General features: G+C 44.0%; 1 protein-coding gene across 1 annotated transcript in view; it reads left to right on the plus strand.

Annotated features, from left to right (window-relative positions):
- Positions 1 to 18624: 18624 nt before the first annotated feature.
- LOC110523020 (pituitary adenylate cyclase-activating polypeptide type I receptor) overlaps positions 18625 to 20993 on the plus strand; it is a 65135-nt gene continuing 62766 nt past the window's right edge. The window contains exon 1 of the mRNA XM_036978567.2: positions 18625 to 19034. Within this exon, the coding sequence (XP_036834462.2) occupies positions 18954 to 19034 (81 nt within the window). The 5' untranslated portion in view covers positions 18625 to 18953. The remainder of the gene's footprint in view (positions 19035 to 20993) is intronic.

The following is a 20993-nucleotide window of genomic DNA, read 5'->3' on the forward strand; positions in this document are numbered from 1 at the left end:
CGAGGGCACTAAAACAGCCTGCAGCACCCAGCCTCACCCTACTAGAATCTGAAGTCAATCGTCTACTGTTTACTGATGATCTGGCACTTCTGTCCCCAAGCAAGGAGGGCCTACAGCAGCACCTAGATCTTCTGCACAGGTTCTGTCAGAACTGGGACCTGACAGTAAATCTCAGTAAGACAAAAATAATGGTGTTCCAGAAAAAGTCCAGTTGCCAGGACCACAAATACAAATTCCATCTAGAGTACACAAAAAACAATATATACAGTGCCTTGCGAAAGTATTCGGCCCCCTTGAACTTTGCGACCTTTTGCCACATTTCAGGCTTCAAACATAAAGATATAAAACTGTATTTTTTTGTGAAGAATCAACAACAAGTGGGACACAATCATGAAGTGGAACGACATTTATTGGATATTTCAAACTTCTTTAACAAATCAAAAACTGAAAAATTGGGCGTGCAAAATTATTCAGCCCCTTTACTTTCAGTGCAGCAAACTCTCTCCAGAAGTTCAGTGAGGATCTCTGAATGATCCAATGTTGACCTAAATGACTAATGATGATAAATACAATCCACCTGTGTGTAATCAAGTCTCCGTATAAATGCACCTGCACTGTGATAGTCTCAGAGGTCCGTTAAAAGCGCAGAGAGCATCATGAAGAACAAGGAACACACCAGGCAGGTCCGAGATACTGTTGTGAAGAAGTTTAAAGCCGGATTTGGATACAAAAATATTTCCCAAGCTTTAAACATCCCAAGGAGCACTGTGCAAGCGATAATATTGAAATGGAAGGAGTATCAGACCACCGCAAATCTACCAAGACCTGGCCGTCCCTCTAAACTTTCAGCTCATACAAGGAGAAGACTGATCAGAGATGCAGCCAGGAGGCCCATGATCACTCTGGATGAACTGCAGAGATCTACAGCTGAGGTGGGAGACTGTCCATAGGACAACAATCAGTCGTATATTGCACAAATCTGGCCTTTATGGAAGAGTGGCAAGAAGAAAGCCATTTCTTAAAGATATCCATAAAAAGTGTTGTTTAAAGTTTGCCACAAGCCACCTGGGAGACACACCAAACATGTGGAAGAAGGTGCTCTGGTCAGATGAAACCAAAATTGAGACCTGAGACTGGGACAGAGATTTGTCTTCCAACAAGACAATGATCCAAAACATAAAGCAAAATCTACAATGGAATGGTTCAAAAATAAACATATCCAGGTGTTAGAATGGCCAAGTCAAAGTCCAGACCTGAATCCAATCGAGAATCTGTGGAAAGAACTGAAAACTGCTGTTCACAAATGCTCTCCATCCAACCTCACTGAGCTCGAGCTGTTTTGCAAGGAGGAATGGGAAAAAATTTCAGTCTCTCGATGTGCAAAACTGATAGAGACATACCCCAAAGCGACTTACAGCTGTAATCGCAGCAAAAGGTGGCGCTACAAAGTATTAACTTAAGGGGGCTGAATAATTTTGCCCGCCCAATTTTTCAGTTTTTGATTTGTTAAAAAAGTTTGAAATATCCAATAAATGTCGTTCCACTTCATGATTGTGTCCCACTTGTTGTTGATTCTTCACAAAAAAACACAGTTTTATATCTTTATGTTTGAAGCCTGAAATGTGGCAAAAGGTCGCAAAGTTCAAGGGGGCCGAATACTTTCGCAAGGCACTGTACTTCAGCCTAAACATCAGCACCACCGGTAACTTCCACAAAGATGTGAATAATCTGCGAGACAAGGCATGAAGGCCTTCTACGCCATCAAAAGGAACATACATTTTGACATACCAATTAGGATCTGGCTAAAAATACTTGAATCAGTTATAGAACCAATTGTCCTTTATGCGTGTGAGGTCTGGGGTCCACTCACCAACCAAGAATTCACAAAATGGGACAAACACCAAATTGAGACTGCATGCAGAATTCTGCAAAAACATCCTCCGTGTATAACGTAAAACATCAAATAATGCATGCAGAGCAGAATTAGGCCGATACCCGCTAATGATCAAACTCCAGAAAACAGCTGTTATATTCTACAACCACCGAAAAGTAATGATTCCCAAACCTTCCATAACAAAGCCGTCACCTACATAGACATTAATCTAGAGAAGAGTCCCCTAAGCAAACTGACCCCACAGAGCCCCAGGACAGCAACAGCAACACAATTAGACACAACCAAATCATGAGAAAACAAAAATAGAATTATTTGACACATTAGAAATAATTTACCAAGAAACAGAACAGGAATTATTTTTGGCCCTAAACAGAGAGTACAGAGTGGTGGAATACCTGACCACTGTGACTGACCCAAAATTAAGGAAAGCTTTGACTATGTACAGACTAAGCATGACCTTGCTATTGAGAGAGGCTGCTGTAGGCTGACCTGGCACTCAAAAGAAAACAGGCTATGTGCACACTGCCCACAAACACCATTGTTTAAACAACGCATATTTATGTTTATTTTTTTTCTCTTTTGTACTTTAACTATTTGCACATCATTATAACACTGTCCATGGCCATAATATGACATTTGAAATCTGTATATGCCAAAAAAAAGCCCTTTGATTTTAATTGAATTAAGAGAGAGAACAAGAACGAGAGGGAGATTGAGAGAAATGAGAGAAAGAAAGAACCAGAGATAAAGAAAGATAACAATCACTCTATTTCTCTTCGTTTGTCTCTCTTTCTCAGTGTCTCTCTCTATCTCTCTTTTTCTTTCACTGCAGTAAAATGTGTTTTTCTGAAATCAATAGAATTGACCATGCATCTCTAGTAAAAAAAATTGACCACCGAACAAAACAAGAAGGACACCACAGAAACTTCCTCTAAAGAATTTTGGAGAAGTGATTTTTAGTCTTAGATTCTTTGGATTACATTTTTATTTAATTTTTTAAAAGCCTAAACTGGACAAATAAGTGAATCAAACTCATGAACTTGTGAGGATGTTGGTAAAATGAAAAAAATGTAGAGTCAGGCGCAGGACACAGTTCAGAGTAATCATCCAAAATTTACTCCAAAATAAGTACCAACAAGGAACAAATACAATAATCCCAAGCACGTACAACGAGAACCCACATGACAAAAAAAAGAATGAACAAAACAGAGAGGGAAATCAGAGGGTTAAATAAGGAACATAATTAATGGAATAGAAACCAGGTGTGTATGATCAAGACAAAACAAAAAGAAAATGAAACATAGATCAGTGGTGTCTAGAAAGCCGGTTACGTCGACCGCCAAACACCGACCGAATAAGGAGAGGGACAAAGTTCGGCTGAAGTCGTGACAGAACTTTTAAACTCGTGTTCGTTATCTTAAAAAACGTTTATTGAAGTACATTTTTTAAACAATGAATTAATATCTATGTATATGTGATGATTCAGTGGCTTAGGCTGTCACAGGACATGATGCTAGCCATGCCAAGGTTGTGGGTTCACCTATTCACTATACTGTAAGTTACTTTGCATCAAAGAGACAGACATACATGCAGTAGTGTGGGTGCTCTGATGAGGGGAGGGACCAGGGAGGGATGGGAGGAGTCTAGTTAAGGGAATGACAATGACACATCTGGAACGATATACTGTATCTAGCTTACTCTGTCCCTTCAACTTCTGGTTTGCTCTGTCCCTTCAACTTCTGGTTTGCTCTGTCCCTTCAACTTCTAGCTTACTCTGTCCCTTCAACTTCTAGCTTACTCTGTCCCTTCAACTTCTAGCTTACTCTGTCCCTTCAACTTCTAGCTTACTCTGTCCCTTCAACTTCTAGCTTAATATGTCCCTTCAACTTCTAGTTTACTCTGTCCCTTCAACTTCTAGCTTACTCTGTCGATTCAACTTCTAGCTTACTCTGTCCCTTCAACTTCTGGCTTACTCTGTCCCTTCAACTTCTAGCTTACTCTGTCCCTTCAACTTCTAGCTTACTCTGTCCCTTCAACTTCTAGCTTACTCTGTCCCTTCAACTTCTAGCTTACTCTGTCCCTTCAACTTCTAGCTTAATCTGTCCCTTCAACTTCTAGCTTAATCTGTCTCTTCAACTTCTAGCTTACTATGTCCCTTCAACCTCTAGCTTACTATGTCCCTTCAACTCCTGGCTTACTCTGTCCCTTCAACTTCTAGCTTACTCTGTCCCTTCAACTTCTTGCTTACTCTGTCCCTTCAACTTCTTCTCTGACTGCTTCATTCCTCTGTATCCATCTCTCTGTGGACACAGCTGTTAGCCCAAGCTGGGACAACATCTCCGGTGGACAGACACACAGGGGACTACTGGGGCCAGCCAGTCACTCAGGGGACATTCAGTCAATCACATGCTGTTTGAAGGTCCACGCTGCATGCCTCACAGAGGGATATAGAGTTAGGAAAACAGATGAAGAGGTCCTAGCGGTCTCATACCACATCTGATGTGGCTGCACTGCAGGGGTCCTGTTCACATCACATTACATGATGGGGTCCTTCCCTGACCTGACTGTATCCTCACCACTGCCTGCCTGATCGTTTACTCCTCCTGTTTCTCACTTTAGGGCTCTTTATCAGTTAATTTTTCCTCTATTCTACGCATCCTCTTCTCTTGCCTCCTCAGACTGCATTGGAGAAGAAGGACGACTTTGGACCTTCTCCTCCAATACGGTTTGAGAAGGGGACAAGGAGATGGGATGCAAGGAATTGTGGAAAGGTAAATTGAGGTAGAGCCTAGGACTCATGTATACTGTGTAAACTCTGTCACTGGTGTTATTGTAGAGATGCTGGTTGTGTTTAGGTTGTTATGTCACCCTGCTGAGACAGTTGTTTATTAAAAGCACAGTCGGGTTTGAAATCCTTGTGATGGTTATTGATGTTTTCAAGTTTAGGGAAATTCAAATAGGGAAACAACCAGACAATAACAGAATCTAAGAACAGCACCATACAAGACAACAGTGGTATCTTGCTACACCAGTTAATGCAATAGGCTATGTTGAACAGAAGTTACATACATTAAGTGACAGGGTTAAAATATGAGCTAAACATGGTAGATGATGAAAGAATCAGACTGTGTGGAAACATCATGAATAAATATTAAGTCAACCTTTTATTACCTTGAGATACATTGGTAACGACAAGGTATGATATTTTACGATAAGTGACGTATGTTAAAGCTAAAGTGAATGGGAAAAGCTTGTGAGACTGTGATGATATGATGTGGAAAAATTGTATTCCGAAAGGTCGAGGATTTTGAGGATATTATCCATTCTCCAGAGGCAAATTCAAGCACCTCTACTTGCGGATATATTTTCCTCTTGGTGTTCATTTTTCCGGAACACAGGGGTGATGGTTGCTGATAATGGGCCTGTCACGGATCCCCCCGGGTACTGCTGCTCATTCGGTTCACCAGTTCTGGAGGTCTACATCACCGGCTTTCTAGGCATCACTGAACGGGATTCATTATCATCAACCTGGAATGTCTTGTCTGATTACACACACCTGGTTCCCATTTCCCCTGATTAGTATGTTATATATGTGCCCTCTGTTCCCTCTGTCTTTGTCGGTTATTGTTCCCATGTCCGTTGGTGGTGTGAGTACCTATGTGTTGGTGCAGCTGTTATGCTGTGTACTTTATATATTGTGTATTATGGGTATCGTCCCGCGTCGTTCAACTGGGTTTACCCTCGCTCTTTTGTTTGGGTGGAGTCAAGTGGTTTTTTGTATACACGTTTGTTTTGGGTGTATTAAAAACCACTATTGTGTATTCCTGTGCCTGTCTCCAAATCCTTTATACCAGCGTGACAGGGCCTCTGTACGCCTATTTAGATGTTCAATTAAAAATCAGCCGTGTCCAGCTACAATAATAATTTACAACATTAACAATGTCTACACTGTATTTCTGATCAATTTGATGTTATTTTAATGGACAAAAAATGTGCTTTTCTTTCAAAAACAAGGAAATGTCTAAGTGATCCCAAACCTTTGAACTGTAGTATGTGTGTGTGTGTGTGTGTGTGTGTGTGTGTGTGTGTGTGTGTGTGTGTGTGTGTGTGTGTGTGTGTGTGTGTGTGTGTGTGTGTGTGTGTGTGTGTGTGTATATACATATATTGTGTTTATATACAGTGCCTTGCGAAAGTATTCGGCCCCTTGAACTGAAAGTAAAGGGGCTGAATAATTTTGCACGCCCAATTTTTCAGTTTTTGATTTGTTAAAAAAGTTTGAAATATCAAATAAATGTCGTTCCACTTCATGATTGTGTCCCACTTGTTGTTGATTCTTCACAAAAAAATACAGTTTTATATCTTTATGTTTGAAGCCTGAAATGTGGCAAAAGGTCGCAAAGTTCAAGGGGGCCGAATACTTTCGCAAGGCACTGTATATATATATATATATACGTATATATTTGACCCAGAGTCATGAAATTTGGCACACGCTCAGGAATGTAAGACTATCTAAACTGTACCTGTTGGACAAGAGAACCATTCATATAAGGTCATTAACTTTTAGAGGCCATATTTTTTGAGCTAGTCTTGGAAAGTTTTAAAGTAGTCAACAACGTAATTTTTTTCCCAATATACCTCTTAACAAAGATGTCAACACAATATGCTAAAATGCATGAGTTTACTGAGTTAATTGAAATTAATGTGTTAAGACCTTATCTGTGGATTTCACATGACTAGGAATACAGATATGCATCTGTTTTTTCACAGATACCTTCAAAAAAAGGTAAGGTTATTGATCGCACAACCAGTCAGTATGTGGTGTGACAACCATTTTCCTCATGCAGCATGACACATCTCCTTCGAATAGAGTTGATCAGGCTGTTGCTTTTGGCCTGTGGAATGTTGTCCCACTCATCTTCAATGGCTGTGCGAAGTTACTGGATATTGGCGGGAACTGGAACACGCTGTCATACACATTGATCCATAGCATCCCAAACATGCTCAATGGGTGACATGTCTGGTGAGTATGCAGGCCATGGAAGAGCTGGGACATTTTCAGCTTCCAGGAATTGTGTACAGATCCTTGCAACATGGGGTTGTGCATTATCATGCTGAAACATGAGTTTGAGTTCATTTTATTTTTACAGGGACAGTGCACATTAATCAATGTTTCAGTAAAAATGCCGGTTTTAGCCAGCCGGCTAATTTTCAACCGCAGTCCCTGGCAGGTTATTAAAAACAATTACAATATAGACAATCACTGAGCAGTGAGCACACGCAGAGCAACATAGGACAAGCAAGACATAGCATACAGACAGAGCAACATAGGACAAGCAAGACGTAGCATACAGACAGAGCAACATAGGACAAGCAAGACGTAGCATACAGACAGAGCAACATAGGACAAGCAAGACATAGCATACAGACAGAGCAACATAGGACAAGCAAGACATAGCATACAGACAGAGCAACATAGGACAAGCAAGACATAGCATACAGACAGAGCAACATAGGACAAGCAAGACATAGCATACAGACAGAGCAACATAAGACAAGCAAGACATAGCAAACAGACAGAACAACATAGGACAAGCAAGACGGAGCAACATAGGACAAGCAAGACATAGCATACAGACAGAACAACATAGGACAAGCAAGACGTAGCATACAAACAGAGCAACATAGGACAAAAAGCAGCAAAACAATATTCATAAAAGCAACAAATTGTTTCCAATTTGGGTTTTGTCTTTAACAAAAATACTGAGTGGAGGGGGAGCCAGGCCATTTAGGATCTTGAATACAAGACATGCGTCTGTGTATTGCACAATATTTTCCCCACTCAGGAGCTCATGCTTTCTGAGGTGATGACAGTGATGATGCCTATTGGGCTTCCTATCAAGCACTTTGAGAGCCTGTTTGTAGACAGACTGAATAGGTTTTAATGTAGTACAGCAAGCTTGGGCCCAACTAGTCAAGCACTATGTTAAGTGGGGGAGTATCACAGATTTAAAGTACAGTTTTGCTACCTCTGTAGTCAAACAATTTCGTATAAATCGGAAATTAGCTAGGTTGAATCTGAATCTGAATCTGAATTACCTTTTTCACATGCTTTTTAAAAGAGAGGTTGGAATCAAGTATGATGCCAAGGTACTTAAAATCAGATACCACCTGGAGCTTCTCCCCTGACACATAGATATCTGGCTCAGTAGCATCTGTTGCCCTCTTTGTGAAGAACATGCAAACAGTTTTTTTCACATGGAGATGCAAACACGAGTCACTGAGCCACTTTGTAAACTGGACCAATACAGTAGTGAGTTCTTGTGCAGCTTGTTGTTTGCTCTTTGCATGCACATATATCACTGTATCATCTGTGTACATTTGAACTTCAGACACAGTACAGACAGAAGGCAGATCATTAATGTACAGGCTGAACAAGAGGGGCCCCAGTATTGACCCTTGGGGCATGCCCACATCATAGCTAAGAGTGGGCGACAGCTCATTGCACACTCTGACACACTGAGTTCTGCCTTCAAGGTATGATTTCATCCATCTCAAGGCATGGGGGAAAAGTTGAACTTGGACAATTCTGCGATGAGAATCTCATAGTTAACAGTATCAAAAGCCTTCCTTAGGTCCAGAAACACAGCCCCAACAACGCCCCCTTTGTCCATCTTGGACTTCACATTTTCCAAAAGAAAGCAGTTGGCCGTTCTGTGGAGTGTTTCGCTCTGAAGACAAACTGCATGGAGTGTAATGTGAAGGGGCTGTTGTTGAGGTGGGCAATCAGTTGTTCTGCTACACACTTTTCAATAACATTTGACACCACAGGTAGTATACTAATGGGCCTGTAGTTACTCACGTCAGCAGGGTCGATCCAATTTAAAGATGGCCATTATTATGGCCGACTTCCATACCCTTGGAAACACCCCAAGGCCAATAGATGTGTTGGTGACCTTAGTAATGGGGCCAATGAGTGACTCTTTGTCGTTTTTAAGAAAGGTAGAGTCCAGCCCAAACACATATTTGGCTTTAGAGTTCTTTAGTGAGCTAATCACCTTGTTCACCTTTGACTCAGAAACCTCCCTTATGATGAAGACAAATTGAATGTCATTTACTAGCACTGAGCCCAAGAAACCAGTGGAGTGGTTCTGTGTCAGTACCCTGACAGAGTCAATAAAGTAGGAATTAAAGGCTATTGCTATTTCGACTGTATCCTGTGTTAGATTGTTATTCACCATGATTTCTAGTCTTTTTGCAGTGTTACTATGATCTTTCCCTGTTAACTTTTTTAGATTCTCCCAGATCAATTTAGAATTTCCCTTTGCTTCACCAATTATGTTAATAAAAAAGTTTGCCTTGGCCTGTCAGATTTCTTTCATCACCTTATTTCTCAACATGGTAAACCTACGTAAACCTAATTTGGATCTTAGGGCGATTTTTAGAGCATAATCTCGTTCTTTCATCAATTGCCAGATTTCTCCATTTAGCCATTTAGCCAGGTTTGGATTTTATTTTCTTTAGGAAACCATTTATTGTAGTCTGGATTGTGGATAGAAAAACCTGACTATCAGCTTCCACGTCTGTATAGGACAAGAGATAATTCCAGGTAATTCCCTTAATTGCGTTTTGTAACCATATTGAATGATTTAGTCACTCTCTCTGGTTTATTACTGAACACCAAATCAATCTGTGTTTTAGAGCAACAAGTCACCCTGGTTGGTCCTTTAACTAGCTGTGTAAGGTCAAAGGTATTAGGGAATCATTTGAGGATTTTCCTACCAGACTTGCCTTCCTAATTAATGTTAAAATCTCCCATTAAATTGACCTCTTTCCCAAAATCACATTCCCTAAGCATGTTATTAAACTGATCAAAAAACACACTTTTGGTGGAAGGTGAGCTACACATTCCAATAAGGGTAAAAGACATTTGGGTCGACAGTGTAACGTTCAGGCCAATACATTCTAGTTCATTATCACATGACCACTCAATTTGTTTACATCGGATATGTTCTTTAATGTAAATCATCACACCCCCTCCTGTCTCTCCTGAAAACATTGTAGCCAGGCACAATCACAGCAGCATATGGAGAGTTTTTATGGAGCCGTGTCTCTGAGAGGCAGAGGAAGTCAAGGTTGGAGTCTGTGAGTAGATGTTGAATTTGATCACTTTTTGGAATGACACTAGGAATGTTCAAGTGCCCCCCTAGTAGTCCCTTGGGCTTAGCTCGTGGGTCCCAGATGACTCGAGAGTGATTGACACATTGAAAAAAGTGAAATGTTCTGTGTTTTCTGACGGCTGGGTTTAGGCCGCTTTGTTTCATTTGGATTAGGGGCAGTTCGGGAGCACAATTAACAATCCCTCCCGCCTGTACTGGATACGGGGAACTAATTAAAACAGCTTGCGTACCAGAAGCAGAGTCAAGGATCACATATAGAGACTTGGGTATGTTTGAAGGGTCAAAATCTATCCTGGAGCCAGGTGAGTCGAGAGAAACCATGGTGCCATAGCACTCACCCACTACCACAGCGGCGACGATCAGTGGACGAGGCCATCCACTGCTTTCCACTCCAGTGAGTATCGCTGGCTCAGTGATGTTAGGCCCAGGATTGAATTGCACATCCCCGGAGAGCAGGAGGGTAGTGAACAGGTAGTTTAACAGTTTCCGATAAATGTTGGATTGTGTTTGTTACGCCTAAACGGTTCAGTGGTATAGGGAGCGAGGTAGACTTGGCCATTATTCAGAACATTATGGTATGCTGTGTACTGTCCGCTCCCGTGGAACGGTGAACCAATGTGTTTGGTGTTGATATTCTCCGACAGTAGATTTATTGTGTCATCCCAGCAAGGACGCACTGAGATTATCAGTAGAGCAGCCACATAACTGACAATCATGGCAAAGTACTGGAGATAAAACACATAATTGAGCTTTAACTCTTTGCATGGGTTAAAGCATTCATACGAGAAGCGGCCGCACCACCCTGTCTTCCGTCCCCCATTATCCTTTTATCAATCCCGTTATCGTCCATGCTGAATCACCCCTGCTTCAGACACCATATATAGCACCGAAAATTGTTCTGCTATTGCTACAATGAGGTGATGGCGGCAGATGAATGGCTTGTCAATGGGCCTCAGGATATCGTCACGGTATCTCTGTGCATTCAAATGCTATAGATAAATGCAACTATGTTCGTTGTCCGCAGCTTATGCCCGCCCATATCATAACCCCACCACCACCACCACAGGGCTCTCTGTTCACAACATTGACATCGCCCACACAACGTCTGTCATCTGCCCGGTACAGTTGAAACCGGAATTCATCCGTGAACAGCACACTTCGCCACACTCGCAATAACATCTGCTAACCATGTGTATGTGACCAATAACATTTGATTTGACTTCTCCAGCATGCCAGTGGCCATCGAAGGTGAGCATTTGCCCACTGAAGTGGGTTACAACACCGGACTGCAGTCTGGTCAAGCCCCTGGTGAGGACCACCAGCAGATGAGACCGTTTCTGACAGTTTGTGCAAACCCATTGTTTCATAAGCTGTCCGGGTGGCTGGTCTCAGATGATCCCGCAGCTGAAGAAGCCGGATGTGGAGGTCCTGGGCTGGCAGAGTTACACATGGTTTGCGGTTGTGAGGCCGGTTGGACGTACTGCCAAATTCTCTAAAACAACGTTGGAGGCAGCTTATGCTAGAGAAATAAACATTCACTTCTCTAGCAACAGCTCTGGTGGTCATTCCTGCAGTCAGCATGCCAATTGCACGCTCCCTCAAAACATGAGACATCTGTGGCATTGTATTGTGTGTGTCAAGACTTCCGCCGAAGCCGTTCGGCGATCGACGTCACCGGCTTTCTAGCCATCACCGCTCCATTTTTCATATGTCCATTTGTTTTGTCTTGTCCCATACACACTTGGTTTTCATTCCCTATCAATCTACATGTATTTAGCCCTCTGTTTCCCATCATGTCTTTGTGTGTAATTGTTTATTGTTATGTGGTTTGTCAGGTGCATTACTTTTGTTTTTTTCCGTGGTTTTGGCACTTGTATGTTTTATTGTGCTGTCAATTTGGAACGGAATTAAAGTGCGCCTGTTTGCTACACTCATGCTCTCCTGTACCTGACTTTGCCTCCACCTTTGACCACAAACATTCAGCAATGCTACACATGCTTAACAGAATTACACACCGAACCATGGAGTCAGCAGGAGCAGGTACCCCAGTTAGAGGAGTCGAGGACCACAAACATTCAGCAATGTTAAATCAACTTGGTGCCATGATGGATCGCGTTGTTCAAACCATGGACTGCTGGGAGAGACACGGAGTCTCTCCAGCGTCTCGACCAGCACAATCGGGGTTGCCTCCACCCGTCCCGTCGGGAGAGAATTCCAGGCTCCCTTCCCAGGGAGTATGATGGGATGGCAGCACAATGCCAGGGATTGCTGTTACAACTGGTCCTCTACCTGGCCACTGTGCACCCAGCTCCCTCAGAGAGAGTGGCTGCCCTCGTCTCCTGCCTCACGGGATGAGCGCTGGAGTGGGCCAACGCCTTGTGGAGAGAGGGAGACACGGCGTTGGACCATTTCGAGGAGTTCACCCGTCGCTTCCGGGCCGTCTTCGACCATCCACCCAAAGGTAGAGTGGTGGGGGAAAGGCTCTTTCATTTGAGGCAGGGGACGAGGAGCGCCCAGGAATTTGCCCTGGAATTCTGGACCTTGGCCGCTGGAGCAGGCAGGAACGCCAGGGCCCTCACTGACCACTATCGATGCAGCCTACGAGAGGACGTCCGACGTGAGCTGGCCTGCAGGGATGCCACCATCTCCTTTGACCAACTGGTGGATTTGTCCATGCGGTTGGATAACCTGCTGGTCACCCGCGGACGTCCAGAGGAGGCTCTGTCGGTGCCATCTTCCAGCATCCTGGCTCCGGTGCCCATGGAGTTAGGAGGGGCTGCTCATAGGGAGACTGGAGGAGGAGCCAGCACGTGCACCATCTGTGGCCGCAGAGGACACACTGCCGGTCGGTGCCGTGTTTGTTCCTCTGGGAGTCGAGGCAACAGGCAGGGCACTTTGGCGTCACCCCAGGGGAGTTTGCACCACACTCATCCAGAGTCCTCTGTTGATCAACTGTTTGTGCCTGTTTGTTTCCCTAAGTTTTCTCCACATTCCCAGCATAAGGTGCTCGCCGATTCAGGCGCAGCTGGGAATTTTATCGACAGATCGTTAGCCATTAGTTTAGGGATCCCCATTTTTCCTGTAGTTAGACCCTTCCCGGCACGCGCACTGGATAGTCGACCATTAGGGCCACAGTGTCTCCTGACCCCTCCTGTCTCAGCCTCCAGTATTTATGCTGCAGTAGTTTATGTGTCGGGGGGCTAGGGTCAGTTTGTTATATCTGGAGTACTTCTCCTGTCCTATTCGGTGTCCTACACACTGAAAGGGGGAGAGGTTAGTGGAGGAGTGGCGTTCTCTAATTCTCTCCTTCTCTCTTTCTTTCTCTCTCTCGGAGGACCTGAGCCCTAGGACCATGCCCCAGGACTACCTGACATGATGACTCCTTGCTGTCCCCAGTCCACCTGGCCGTGCTGCTGCTCCAGTTTCAACTGACCTGAGCCCTAGGACCATGCCCCAGGACTACCTGACATGATGACTCCTTGCTGTCCCCAGTCCACCTGACCGTGCTGCTGCTCCAGTTTCAACTGTTTTGCCTTATTATTATTCGACCATGCTGGTCATTTATGAACATTTGAACATCTTGGCCATGTTCTGTTATAATCTCCACCCGGCACAGCCAGAAGAGGACTGGCCACCCCACATAGCCTGGTTTCTCTCTAGGTTTCTTCCTAGGTTTTGGCCTTTCTAGGGAGTTTTTCCTAGCCACCGTGCTTCTACACCTGCATTGCTTGCTGTTTGGGGTTTTAGGCTTGGTTTCTGTACAGCACTTTGAGATATCAGCTGATGAACGAAGGGCTATATAAATACATTTGATTTGATTTGATTTAGGGTCCGGGCTAATCAGGGAGGCCACGATCTCCTTGGCCAGGGTGATCATGAGGAAAGAATCAGCCTCTTCCTCATTGACTCTCCTGCATTTCCTGTGGTACTAGGCCTTCCCTGGTTGGCTCTGCATAACCCCATTATTTCCTGGCAACAGGGGGCTCTCACGAGGTGGTCGCGAGAGTGCTCAGGGAGGTGTGTAGGGGTTGCCGTTGGTGCTACCATGGTGGAAAGTCCCGACCTGGTCTCCAACGTGCACATCCCCCCCCAGAATATGCAGATTTGGCTCTTGCCTTCTGTAAAAAGAAGGCGACTCAATACCACCTCATCGACGGGGGATTGTGCGATAAATCTCCTGGCAGACGCTGCACTTCCCAGGAGTGTATCCCCTGTCGCAAGCGGAGACGGTGGCTATGGATACATATATCTCTGAATCCCTGCGTCAGAGGTACATTCGGCCCTCTACTTCACCTGCCTCCTCCAGTTTCATTTTTGTGAAGAAGAAGGATGGAGATTTACGCTCGTGCATTGACTATAGAGGTCTCAATCAAATCACGGTGAGGTACAGTCAATGCATGGGTCGCTCTTCTTCACGAAACTGGATCTCAGGAGTGCATATAACCTTGTGCGTATCTGGGAGGGAGACGAGTGGAATACAGCGTTTAGTACCACCACAGGGCATTATGAGTACCTCATCATGCCGTACGGTTTGATTAATACTCCATCAGTTTTCCAATCCTTTGTAGACGAGATTTTCAGGGACCTGCACGGGCAGGGTGTAGTGGTGTATATAGATGACATTCTGATATACTCCGCTACACGCGCCGAGCATGTGTCCTTGGTGTGCAAGGTACTTGGATGACTGTTGGAGCATGACCTGTATGTCAAGGATGAGAAATGCCTGTTCTTTCAGCAGGCCGTCTCCTTCCTAGCGTATTGCATTTCCACATCAAGGGTGGAGATGGAGAGTGACCACATTGCAGCCGTGCGTAATTGGCCGACTCCCACCACGGTAAGGAGGTGCAGTGCTTTTTAGGGTTTGCCAATTACTACCGGAGATTTATCCAGGGTTTTGGCCAGGTTGCTGCTCCCATTACCTCACTGTTGAAGGGGGGTCCTGTACAGTTGCAGTGGACGGCTGAGGCGGACAGGGCTTTTGGGCAGCTAAGAGCTCTGTTTACTTCTGCTCCTGTGCTGGCCCATCCGTATTCCACTTTGGCATTCATAGCAAAAGTGGACGTGTCCGAGGCTGGGATAGGAGCCATGCTCTCACAGTGCTTGGGTACGCCAAAGAAACTCTGCCCCTGTGTTTTCTTTTCGAAGAAGCTCAGCCCAGCGGAGCGCAACTATGATGTGGGGGGCCGGGAGTTGTTGGCTGTGGTTAAAGCATTGAAGGCGTGGAGACATTGGCTTGAGGGGGATAAACACCCTTTCCTCATCTGGACTGACCACCGCTACCTGGAGTACATCCGGGCAGCGAGGAGACCGAATCCTCATCAGGCAAGGTGGGCCATGTTCTTTACCTGTTTTGTATTTACCCTATCCTACAGACCAGGTTCCCAGAATAAGAAGGCAGACGCAATGTCCCGGCTGTATGACACAGAGGAGCAGCCCATGGATCAGACTCCCATACTCCCGGCCTCCTGCCTGGTAGCGCCGGTCGTGTGGGAGCTGGATGAGGATATTGAGCAGGCAATGCGTACAGAGCCCGCTGCCCTCCAGTGTTCCTTTGGGCGTATGTACGTTCCGTCTGCTGTCCGTGACCAGCTGATCTATTGGGCCCACACTTCTCCCTCCTCTGGTCATCCGGGGATCGGTCGGATGGTGCGCTGTCTGACTGGGAAGTACTGGTGGCCCACCTTGGCAAAGGACGTGAGGGTTTATGTTTACTCCTGCTCGGTGTGTGCCCAGTATAAGGCCCCGAGACAAATGCCCAGAGGTAAGTTACAACCCTTACCCATTACTCAACGACCTTGGTTACATCTGTCAGTGGATTTCCTTAAAGATTTCCTCTTTCACAGGGAAACTGGCGTCGCCAGAAAAACAGCACGGACCATCACCGCAGTGAGACCCCGGTGTTCGGACCGGGTCTGGCTCTCGACCCGAAACCTGCCTCTCCGCCTGCCCTGCTGGAAGCTGGGACCGCAGTTTGTGGGGCCCTTCAAAGTCCTGAGGAGGGCGAACGAGGTATGTTACAAATTACAGCTTCCCTCTGATAATCGTATTAACCCCTCGTTCCATGTTTCTCTCCTCAGGCCGGTGGTGGCTGGTCCGCTCTAGGAATCTGAGGTGCGGGAGGTCCCTCCGCCCCCTTTGGACATCGAGGGGCCCCGGCATAGAAAGTTTGTTCCATCCTGGATTCGAGGCGTCGTGGAGTGGGAGGGGTACGGGCCGGAGGAGAGCTGCTGGGTTCCGGTTGTGGATGTTTTGGATCCTGAACTGCTGCGGGAGTTTCAACCGCCCTCCGGTTCGTCCCCGAGGCCGGTGTCGGCGGGCCGCTGGGGCCGCGCGTCAAGGGGAGGTACTGTCACGACTTCCGCTGAAGTCAGCTCCTCTCCTTGTTCGGGCGGCGTTCAGCGATCGACGTCACCGGTTTTCTAGCCATCACCGCTCCATTTTTCATATGTCCATTTGTTTTGTCTTGTCCCATACACACCTGGTTTTCATTCCCTATCAATGTATTTAGCCCTCTGTTTCCCATCATGTCTTTGTGTGTAATTGTTTATTGTTATGTGGTTGTCAGGCGCATTACTTTTGTTTTTTCCATGGTTTTGGCACTTGTATGTTTTTATTGTGCTGTCAATTTGGAACGGAATTAAAGTGTGCCTGTTTGCTACACTCTGCTCTCCTGCACCTGACTTCGCGTCCGCTACACACGCTTAACAGTGTGACAAAACTGCACATTTTAGTGTGGCCTTTTATTGTCCCCAGCACAGACTTCTTGATATACCACACCTGTCAGGTGGCTGTATTATCTTGGCAAATGAGAAATGCTCACTAAAAGGGATGTAAACTAGTTTGTACACAACATTTGAGAGAAATAAGCTTTTTGTGTGTATGGAACATTTCTTGGATATTTTATTTCAGCTCATGAAACATGGGACCAACACTTTACATGTTGCGTTCATATTTTTATTCAGTGTAGATAAAGGGCCTCATTGCCAAAATCCTGAAGTATCCCTTTAACGGTGGATATAGTAAATATTTAATATAAGAAGCCAGTGGACAAACTACGGTCACTCTTTATCTCGAAGGAGGACAAGCCAAGGGCAAAATTGTGGTGTAGGGTATTGGGGGGTACGAACAGACGGGGGTGGGGTGGGGGGGGGGGGGGGGGGGGTCCGGGGTGACCTGAAATAAGTAACATTTTTGGGCGACCCAACCAAATTCACTTAGAAAAGTGTGTTATAGATCTGTCATTCTCATTGAAAGCAAGTCTAAGAAGCTGTAGATATATTTTATGTGTGGTATTTCTATGCTTCCCATTCTCAAGTTTCATTTTTGTGTCTTTTACTTATGTACACCAGCTTCAAACAGCTTAAAGTACAATATTCCACAGCGGTGTAGATGGTAAAACGATTATCTACACTACACTATACTTGCTTGTTTTGTCACATAAACTGAAATAAGGTGGACTATTAGAATTTTTCCCACCATGAAATGGCGGAGCTGTCCAGTGAAGATCTGCCCAGTGAAAATCTCACTTTTAAGAGTTTGTATTCTATTAACTCATACCCAAATAATGTTGGTGATTCATTCTATACTTTTGCATCTTTTTCCTGCAATTCTACACAGTTTGACATAACTTATTATGCCTCTATTGAGTGGTATATGGAGGGTTATTTTGAAAAGACAGTATGCGTTGAAGGATAAGTGGAAGGCCTCATAACCCCCCAAAAAATAAAAATGTAGTTTTTGGAAAACAGCTAACTTCAACACATTTTGCCATAGGGCAGAGAGAAACATACAGTTTTATATTGCTATTCTACACATTTTGCCTTGAGTCTGATATAAAATGTTGCAGTTTTAAAGCAAATTTCCTACAAAACTACACATTTTGCCATGGGGCAGAGATAAAGTTTTGCAGCTTCAAAGCTAATTTCCTGCAATTCTACACATATTGCTTGCTATTGGTTAGAGAGAAACATGTGCTGTTTTATAGGTCATCGCATGCTATTCTTCACATTTTTCCGTGACATTTTTCCATGCTTAAAAAAATGGATGAATAAGATATTTGATGAATAAGATATTTGGCTACAGAAGTGCCATTTCTTACCGATCTCTACAGCTTCCATCCAAAAACAAGCCCTATGAAATGACACCAATACATAGTGGAAGAGTTAGTAGCTAGCTACAGTGGCTAGCATAGCTAATGAAATAGCTACGTCGGTCGCAACACGCATAACCAGAATGACACATGATGAACAACCACCAAAGGCACACCCCATGTTTGTTAGATAATTGAGAAAGAGAAGAAGTTATACCGTTTTTCGCGAACAAAGTTGACCATTAATGCTAATTTCCTCTCCCCCATTTTTCCATTGCTTATGACGTGTCCATGCTATCTGGATGGCCCCTGACCTCCAGGGGGCCCCGAACCAACATGTTTTTATTTTATTTGATAAATTATTGAGGGTGAGGGACGAATCAACCTGTTCTGAATATCCCCCATGACAATTTCGCCTATGGGACAAGCACATCTGCTATACTGAGAGTGCGTGTCTGCGCTGCGCAGTCCGCTCGAGCTGGCGTTTGAGGAAGAGGCGCGCACCTTATTCGCTCAGTCGAGTCCTGTCTCTTGTACATGCATGGTGAAGTCTTTCCAAGCCATACCTGCGCTGCAGAAACCCGCCCAACTTCTGAATAGCGGCGACAAGAAAAGATGACCTCCAGTCGTCCAGGCAAATGCAAAATATGTGGTTAATAGCTTAATGTGGAAGAGCATCAGACAATACTAGTTAAAAAAAAAAAATACGATACTTATTTAGGGTTATGTCAATACAATTTACTATTATTTGAACCATTTGTTCTAGAAAGAAAAGGGTACATTCTAAAGGACAATGTTACTCACTAAAACGTCATCGTTGAAATGGATACGCGCGTTATATGCTATATGGCTGCATCTGACTGTGTGGGAAACGGTAAGTGGATGCTTTCATAACAAAAACATTATTTTGACTTGTCTTTTACTACCCCAATCTATCTAATCATCAGTTAAAATGACATGCCTTATGTAATGCTATAGCCTATGCATTATCTAAAGTAAACATTATTTTTCCAGGCTAAAGACATTACATAAAAAGTTTGGGACTGGATGTCCTTATAGGCTGCTACACTGACATTTTTCCTATCCAGGCTAGATTTCATCATTGTCCTCCGAGTTGTCATCATCATAGCCCCATGCTTCTGCTGGCTACTCTTAGGTTAATTTCCTTTGAGAAAGGATCACGCTGTGTTATACTGAATTCAAGGTTTAAAAAGGCTTTTAAAGTTTGTAATTTACACTTTAAAATTGAAGACTTGATTTATCTTAACAAGAAATGTATCAACCTCTACAGAAATCCCCATTAATTATAATCCACATAATAATTCACATGCAGGATTATTTTAATGCTGTGAGAAACTATTCAAATGAAGATATTACATCTAAAAGAAAGGAGGACCAAGGCACTCTTCATATAATGAATTAAAATGCCCCATGATGAAGGCCATGCAGCTGAAGCAAGTCTGAGTTGTAAAAGTTTGAATCCATTTATCATGCCATAAAAATAAATGCATTTTAGTTCATTATATGAAGAGCGCCTTGGTCCTCCTTTCTTTTAGATGACCAATTTACCGCTTTTGCCAAAGAGCATCTTCTGTCCACCAAAATCTATTGTGTACCTTAGCAGCGCTTCCCTTTCTCCTTTGTTTCTATCTCTACCATTAGTTATAGGTGCATAATTGTACCCTTGCAGTTCATACTTTAAAGCTGCAATATGTACATTTTTGGGTGACCCACCAAATTAACGTAGAAATGTGAGTTATAGATCTGTCATTCCTAAACTCGGTCCTGGGGCCTACCTTGGGTGCAAGTTTTGTTTTTGCCATAGCACTACACAACTGATTCAAATAATCAATGCTTGATGTGTAGTGCTAGAGCAAAAAACAAAATGTGCACCCAGGGGGGGGGGGGGGGGGGGGGGCAGGACCGGGTTTGAGAAGCCTCGCCTTACACGGTACAACTACAGTGACAAGCGTTTGTACCGGTACCTTTCTTTCTGAGTGTGTTTGTCATTCTATAGGTATGGCTGAAGTTTTATCTTGAGGAACATTTCCTGAATTAAATGGAATTAACGCCAACTCCAATGTCCACAAAGCTAATGTGCACAATAGCCTATTAGTGGGATAAACAGTTAGATTGTTATCTATATTCATGTATGTGAGGTGAGAGAGGAGAATGGGAGAATGGTGAAGGTCTTTGGCCCGGAGCTACTGCTGCCCTATGTTAATAGAATGGTTAATAACACTACTATTGACTTAATGGCATGTTTTAAACTACTATTGAATTAAAATAGAACCACTGTGGCATAAACAGGTACCATTATGATCATTAGGGAGGGAGAGGCGGGTTTAAGAGAAAAGGTTGCTTCTGGTCACATGCTCGTCCATTCACAAACACACGTGCACACACACACTGGGGTGCTGTCTGTCTGTCTGCCATTGTGCCATGGGGTAGTGGATTAATGGATTAAACAGATGTGTTTTTCATGGACACACACACACACACACATACACACACATACACACACACACACACACACACACACACACACACACACACGCTCTGAAGGCAAACACTCGCTGCCATGATGTGGCATCAGGAGTGCCCATGATGATACTTGACTGAGTCCGTATCGTTTCGTATCGTTGGAGAATATAGCGTGACAACTCCACACCCTGCTGTTACCACGTTCCAACACATTGGCTTTCTGTTTCATAGTTGTAACAAAGGCACTCCACGAATACAATTGATTGGACACTTGAATTATTTTTGTTTGTTTGTTTTTACATATATCCTACAGTAACATAAACTAATGAAAATTATTTTGTTATAAAAA

The sequence above is a fragment of the Oncorhynchus mykiss genome, chromosome 5 (genome assembly GCF_057628025.1).
Source record: "Oncorhynchus mykiss isolate SJ-2025 chromosome 5, ASM5762802v1, whole genome shotgun sequence".
Taxonomy (NCBI): domain Eukaryota; kingdom Metazoa; phylum Chordata; class Actinopteri; order Salmoniformes; family Salmonidae; genus Oncorhynchus; species Oncorhynchus mykiss.